General features: G+C 38.4%; 1 protein-coding gene across 1 annotated transcript; it reads left to right on the top strand.

Annotated features, from left to right (window-relative positions):
• The first annotated feature begins 4,297 nt into the window (after positions 1–4,297).
• Positions 4,298–5,631, top strand: LOC306659202 (TATA-box-binding protein-like). Its single transcript, XM_079136610.1, is given in 3 exon segments — positions 4,298–4,576; positions 4,700–5,503; positions 5,505–5,631. Coding segments are annotated over 3 exon segments (891 nt in total). The 5' UTR covers positions 4,298–4,522; the 3' UTR covers positions 5,538–5,631.
• The last annotated feature ends 2,563 nt before the right edge of the window (positions 5,632–8,194 follow it).

Here is an 8,194-nt window from a genome sequence, read left to right as displayed (position 1 = left end):
ACTCCTATCCTGCTGCAATTTGCTGGGCCTCCCAGACCTTCCTTTGAAATCTTGTTGGAAGGCTCCATAACACCCTAAGTTCAGCATTCTGCAGTCCCACAGAACTAGCACCACATAGCTGTCACCAAGGTCTACTGCCATCTTGAGCAGTAGCCAAGCCTCCAGGTACCCTGGCTGTTGTTATTTGGGACAGGGGTCCACTGAAAGTGAATGACAACAATGTCTCCCAGTAAATACAGACATCAGAGACCAGGCTCAAAAGGCATAGATCTAATTTTACCTTATGATTGTACAAGACATACATAGGCATATTATCCAATCAGGTTGAGACGCTTGTTAAAACATAACAGAACCAACATATAGGTAAGCTATCCGTTGTACTAATGTAAACAAACCAAGTATCGCAAAGTGATTCTGTCTGGAACAAGTCTGAGACAAAGGACCGGGGGAAGGGCAAGCTTTAGTACAGAGCATGAGATGAGGCAGCACGAGCCAACTCACATGACTGCTTGCTATTATGCCTGTTGAGCGAGACTTCCCCTCAGCTTGTAGCTCAGACTCAGTAACTGCAAAGGCCTACAATCCATGGCGAGTCTTTACCATTTCCTCAGTTTCTCCATCCAGACTGTTAGGTTTATTTAAACCATGGTTTCAGCAACTACTGTCAAATAAGCTTGAGGAATGTTCCCTACACCTGGCTGCATCAGCCTTTAGATTGTCTGCGTGGCTAAGCATGTTGAAAAAAACTTCCTAGGCACCCTTTTGCAACAAGATACCCCACTGGTCTTTTCTCAAGAGAATTTTTACTTTTCCTTCTTTGAGTCTGAGATGGATATGATGTTTCCAATGCCTGAGATGCTCTTAAGTTATCTTTTTTATTGTTCTTGGGCAAAGTCTTCAGCATTTCTTTAGTTGTGCTAACAACTGCAACTTCCTTAGCCCCAGTTTTGCTTCCACCTTTCAAGTTCAAGTTTTTAAAAATCTTTCTGCTGTGCTTTCTGTTCCTGATTCTCACAAAATAAGTTTGGCTAAAAGTGTCCAGCAATATCTATGCCACCTCCTGACTGCTATACTGTCTAGAAATTTCTTTCTCTGGATTAAGAAGTCAATTGCTTTAAAAAGCAGTCTCAAAGACAATCTCAGCACATTGGCAAAATGAAGATTGCTTCTTAGCCAGAACATAATATGAATGGCCTGTACTCCAATTCCAAAAATCCTCATTCTCTCAAGCCTCTTGAGCCCTGTCTTCATTGTCCATGGTCCCATTGCCATTCTGGTCTTCTGAACTCCCACTAGAATTGGCCATTAAATTCCACTTACAACAATCTAAAGCATAACCAGCTTGCACTGCTAGGCATCTCAAATTCCTCCCACCACTCCCAAGAAACTCCAAAAATTTCTGAATCACGTGATCAAATTTGTCACAGCAAGGACTTCACTTCTTGGTACCAATTTCTGTTCTAGTCAGGTTTTTTGGTGCTGTGACTAAAAGATATGACAAGAACAAATTTAGAGGAGGAAAAGTTTATTTGGAGTTCATGGTTTCAGAGGTCTCAGTCCATAGACAGCAGGCTGCATTCTTCAAGGGCTTAGAGTAAGGCCAAACATCATGGGAGAAAAGTGTAGCAGACGGCAGCAACTCAAGACATTACACCAGGAATCACAGGGAGAGCGCTGCTCAACAAATACAAAATCTATACCCCAAAGACACGACCCAACTGGACCACATCCTCCAGCCACTACCACATCCTTCAGTTACTACTCAGTTAATTCCATAATGGGAATAATGCACTGATTGGGTTTAGGCTCTCATAACCCAATTGTTTCTTCTCTAAAACTTTTTTTCAGAGTCTTACACATGAACTTTTGGGGGATGCAAATCATAACAGCAGCCAAAATGCTGAGTTAAACAAGTTTGTGATAGGAATATGCCCAGGAAGCAAGAGCCATAGAATCAGTCCTAAAATAGCATGGGCAACAGTAGATTGTTGTTGTTTAATATTGTTCACCTTGAGCATTTGAGGTAATTAGGTATTCCAGAGTCTTGAGAGCACTGAAGGCAGAAGCAGCAGTACAAAGGCACTGAAGGGTGGGAATATGATGTGCAGAACTACGAGTGGTCCTCATGATGTGTGAATTGTAAGATACTCTTGGTGGGAAAGTAAAGAATAACTAAAAAAGGGTTAATGTGATAGGTTTAATAATGACTACACAAAAAGTAGTTCTTGGAACCTTCGATGATTACCTTGCATAGGTAATTTTTTTAAGAAAAAAAAGATCAATCTTTACAGATGTTAAATTAAGGATTTTGAGAAGGGAAAATTGTTTTAGTCAGCTTTTTCACTGCTGTGATTAAAAGACCCAGCCAGCCCAACTATAGAGGTGGAAGAATTTATTGAGGGCTCAGTTTCAGAGATCTTAGCCCATAGAACACCAGCTCCAATCCCTGGGGGTTGAGGTGATACAGGACATCAAAGTGGAAGAGTGTGGCAGAGAAAAACATCTCACATAGTGATCAGAAAGCAGAAAGAATCCACTCGCCAGATACAAATATATACCCAAAGACACACCCCAATTCCCACCTCCTCCAGCCACACCTACCACTTCAGTTACCACTCATTTAAGCCCTATCAGGGGATTAAATCACTGATTGGGTTAAGACTCTTACAACCAAATCATTTCTCCTTGGAACCTTCTCACACTGTCTCACACGTGGGCTTTTGTGGGACACCTCATATCCAAACCATAACAGACGTTAATACAATTATCTGATGGTGCTTAAATGCAATTGTACATATCCTCATAGAGAAAGATGAGATTTGACATATATGGAGAAGAGGTAAGGATCACAGAACTATGGGGAAAAGAGTGATGCAGCCTCAAAGAATTGATGCTTTCTTTAAAGTTCCAAGGAGCAGTTTGATTTTAGCTAAGTAGAACTGATTTTATACTTCTGGCATCAAGAATTATGAAAGAGTACATTTCTGTTATATTAATCAACCAAGTTTGTGCTGATTTGTCGTAGAGGCCTAAGGAAATAAATAGTTGGTAACAGCCAAATCAGTTTTCGTGATTGGCTAAGAAGCAATTTGTACTGCAATCTCTGATTAATGTAACAGGTTTTTTTTTAAACATGGGAAACTTATAATCAAAAATTTGAACAAGTAACTAAAATATATCTCAATTTACAATGTAAATATATAATCTTTCCAGGTATGTTCTTGAAGAATCTGCTGTTTTTGTATTATTTATGTATATTTGACTATGTATGAGATATTTCTTATGTAAAGATGTGCTTTGTTTCACTGAAAAGGCTAAGTTTATTAATACATTTTTCCCTTTGGCTGTATTATCAATCTTATCCATATGCTACAGGAAAATGGACAAATAAACCAAACATGGCATACAAATTTACGAACCTTACAAAGCCTGCCTATTTTCTCCAATCTATGGAGTTCATGGAAACTTTGGATAGGACAAACTTTAAAATAATCAGTGTTAAAACAATGTATAACTGGGTAAATTTTTAGAATTTTTAATTACTAACAAAAGTGAGCAAAAAAAAAAAAAAAAAACGAATTGAGAAAGAATAAGCACTGTACTTATTTCCTGAGTGAGTTAAAGTGAAAGGCAATTTGAAAACAGCCCCATGTAGCCCAGTTACATGATTTGGAGAAATTACTTTGTTTTCCTGTTTCAGACTCCTTTTTCTGCAGTTATATGGGTAATCTATATGGTCTGTACCAGTTCCAGTCCTCCACATTTCTCTAATTGCAATTTTCTGCTTTCCAATGCAAGAGAAAGACTAGATAATTTTAGAATTTAACTCCTCAGGAAATATTGACAAGGAGCAATGCAAAGTTGGAGCAGTCAAGAAGAAAGTGAACTGTGACAAAACTAACATTCCTGTTATTTTCTATCAGTTCTGAGAATACCTTTGCAATCTGACATGTGAACTTGCATCCTAAGAGCACACTATTTGAACTCTGGTAAATCAGGCAGATGCTTAATTCCACCTTAGAAAATATTGAAATTTCAGTGATCTTTATAAAGTGAGTCTGGGATAATTATTTTGAGAAAAACAAACATTTATACACTAAGAAGAAAGATTTAATGTATTTACAATCTCAGTTCACTTCATTAAATGTAATATTCTTCATGTGATCTTTGTATTATTTAGGCTTTGAAAATCAACCATAATTTTATAACTGTTTCCAGAATTAAGTAATTTTATCAATATTGCTTGTGGCACTGTCCAAATGGTACGTAGACAATTAAAAAGAATATACAGATTATCACCGCGCGCCTGGAGTTCGGTGGGGTGGAATAGGGTCTCCGTGGCGGGCGCCTGGGCCGCCTGCGGCTGAACTTCGTTTTCGCGGGTGCATTGTCGTCTCTGCCGAGACTCCAGGAGCATTGCCGTTTCTTGGTGTGTGAAAGTAACCCAGAGAATTGAGGAAGTTGCTAAGAGTGTGCTGGGAATGCTCCAGGAAAAGACCAAGTGCTGAAGAAAGTGAACATCATGGATCAGAACAACAGTCTGCCACCGTATTGCCCAGGGTTTGGCCTTCCCCAGCCCAGTGGCTCCTCCATCTACTCTTCAGTGCTGAAGATCCGTTCTACCTGCTCTACAGCCTCACGTAAGTGAAGTCCCACAGTGTGTCTTCTTGGTTGGTCTGTTTCCTTCACCCGGTGTAAGGGTGCCATGATGCCTGGGATCCCCATTTTTAGTCCCATGATGCCTTATGGCACAGGCCTGACGCCCCAGCCTATTCAGAACACCAACAGCTTGTCTATTTTGGAAGAGCAGCAGCAGCAGCAGCAGCAGTCAACACCCCAGCAGCCAGCACAGGGGGCCTCCGGCCAGACCCCGCAGCTCGTCCACTCACAGACTCTTACCACCGCACCCTTGCCGGGCACCACGCCCCTGTATCCCTCCCCGATGACCCCCTTGACCCCCATCACTTCTGCCACGTCAGCCTCCGAGAGCTCTGGGATCGTTCCGCAGCTGCAAAATATAGTATCCACAGTAAATCTTGGTTGTAAACTTGACCTTAAGACTATTGCACTTCGCGCCCGAAACGCCGAATATAACCCCAAGCGGTTTGCGGCTGTAATCATGAAGATACAGGAGCCGCGGACCACGGCGCTCATCTTCAGCTCTGGGAAAATGGTGTGCACAGGAGCCAAGAGTGAAGAACAGTCCAGACTAGCAGCAAGAAAGTATGCCAGAGTTGTACAGAAGTTGGGTTTCCCTGCGAAGTTCTTGTATTTCAAGATCCAGAACATGGTGGGGAGCTGTGACGTGAAGTTCCTCATAAGGCTGGAAGACCTCGTGCTGACCCACCAGCAGTTCAGCGGTTATGAGCCAGAGCTATTTCCTGGATTAATCTACAGAATGATCAAACCCAGAATTGTGCTCCTTATCTTTGTTTTTGGGAAGGTTGTGTTAACAGGTGCTAAAGTCAGAGCAGAAATTTATGAAGTGTTCAAGAACATCTACCCCCATTCTGAAAGTATTCAGGAAGACCACGTAGTGGCTGCCACCGCTCCCGCCTGCCCCACCCACTTGCTTTTCAGTGAATCAGTTTGGTGCCCTTCGTGGACTCAGGTGCAACTCACAGCTCTAGGCCACTCTCGTGCAACCCTCTGCAGATGCAGGAGGGGCTGCTGCTGCTCTGGGGCTCCCGCAGCACAGCTGTGAGTTGACAGCTGTGCAGCGGTGAGGGCGGCGCTGCCCATTTATTTATATTTAGGTTTCAAACACTGCTGTTGGCAAGTTGATTGGCGTAAGGGACAGAACTTAAGTGTTAAAGCCACCTGTACAATTGGACTTCTTACTTGTTTAATCCCCTCCACCCCCATAAACCACAGTTTTTATATTTCTACCAGAAAAGTAAAAATCTTTTTTAAAGTGTTGTTTTTTCTAATTTGTAACTTTTAGGGGTTATTTTTTGTGCCAGACACATTCCGCCTTCCACTATTGCAGGACAGAATAGATGTATTAATGAAAACAAATGGCTGTACATATTTTTCTTCCTTCAGAGTACTCAGTACAATAAATGCAGTTTATAAGAAAAAAAAAATACAGGAATATTTTATTTATTTATGCAAATAAAAACCATAAGGAATTATGATCAACGTTTTGCTTAAAACAAGCTTAATAAAATCACGTTTACTGTTTCAATAAGCTATTCCAAAATTTTCTATATTAATAAAATGTATATTACTTTTTAAATATTACAAGGTTTATGCCTATTTTAATACAAATGTCCTTAGTTTATACAATTTTATTATGTAAACAAATCATATACTAAATTCATTAATCAGATATTACATATAAATAATAATTCAAGTAGCTCATAAATAATCACTTCTCATGAATCATTTCAAGTGGCATTTTTGTATAATCAAATTTTTGCTTTTGATGTGAGTACATTCAAACATATACTACTATAATCAGATTATGAAATCCTCAAAAATGAGTGAAATTCATTATATGAAATGTTATAGCAGAATTTGGTGTTTGTCATTGTGATGTCACTCAATATTAACAATAAAAACATTTCGCCCATTTGATGGATTGAGAACCTGAGTATAGAAAAGTTATGTAATTCACTCACTGTGCCAAATCAATTTTCCGGTGCAACCATCTCTGGTACAGAAGATTCCCAAACAGGAATTCATTTCATTTAGGATTAGTAACAATGCTTATTTCTGATCCCACTTTTGACAGTATAAGTGAACAACAGAAGGAAAAAATAAAGTCTTGCAACTGACCATATGTATATATGAATTAAGATGTCTGACACAAGTATATCCAAAGCACTTATGGGTACAAAGTAATTTATTCAAGGGCACTGGTGAGTCTAATTCTGTGGGTAGGTGAACTTTCTACAACATAAGCTCCAGTCCCTCCTTTGAACTAAATGAGGGTTTAAGTTACCAAGCAAAACAAAGTTTAAACGCCTGCTTCAAAGTGACACACCAGAACTTCAAAAACCAAGAAAGCTGTAACACAAGAGCATTATTACACACATCATAGACTCAACAACAAATAGAGAGGGTAGCACTTTTTTAACTCAAGTTTTCAACTGACCTGGGCTTTAAGAAGCAGTCACCCAGCCAGGTTCTGCAAATTGTCACACTGACCAAAAATCAGACAGCAGTTTTCCAGGTTTCCAAGTCTTTTGCTGGAGCTGAACATGTAGATAGTTAGGAATGGCAGTGGCAGATTTACATACGTAGTAAAATATAAACATATCTACATATATTGTGCAGGTGTGGCATTGGTGTCATATTTCAAACAGTAATCACTCATGCTCTGAACATCATTTAACATTTTTCGGATTGAGAAAAAAAAAAATAGAGGTTAGTTTGAAAACTTATAAACCTTGTGACTGATTTTCAAACTAAAGTTAGTAGTAAGAAAGAGAAATTCATATATTAGACTTTGGGATGGTAGCAATGTAAAATGATATTTTCTTTAATATTCCATCACAAGAAGAATATCTATTTGTTTTTGTATTTTGCATTTGCAACCCACAATTTTCCATTTATAAAAAAAATTACCTGCAATAAACAAATTTATCCATTACTTTTGTTTATAGTCTCTACACTGGAAAACATAAATTGGATATTCAGATGTGTGGCTTGTTATTCTTGTTTACAAAATTTACAATTGTGATAACTAATCTTGCATTATTTGCACCTATTTGAAAGGTTATTGAAAAATCATTTTTCAAGATCTGTATTGTGATGTACTATTAAAAGTCTCTAAATTAAGTAAAATCATGCTGATGAATCTATTAAATTTTGAATCACAATTTGAGATGGTAGTTTAAGAAAATAATTATTTTCTGCAAATGCTTAAAGCTTTAATATATGAGAGATAATCCTCTGAATAATGTCTTTATCAGTATGCTTCTGAAAAGGTGTTCTGCAAACTGGCTCAAAATTTGTTCTATATATTTGTACATGAATATATTACATCAATTTCAATTACTTTGAAATATTTCTTTACATTTGAATCATAACTATGTTGACTTCAAGAATATTTAGGTTCCAGCATTTTTTAAATGAAATTTACATATATTTGAAAAGTTTGAACAACAATATAATAGATTATCTTATAATTTTTTAATTCTGTAAAGGGAGTTACTCAGCTTAATGTTGGAATGACGTAGTAATCACA

Source organism: Sciurus vulgaris, assembly GCF_902686455.1.
Source record: "Sciurus vulgaris genome assembly, chromosome: 4".
Lineage (NCBI taxonomy): Eukaryota > Metazoa > Chordata > Mammalia > Rodentia > Sciuridae > Sciurus > Sciurus vulgaris.
This window is presented reverse-complemented; position numbering and strand designations above follow the sequence as displayed.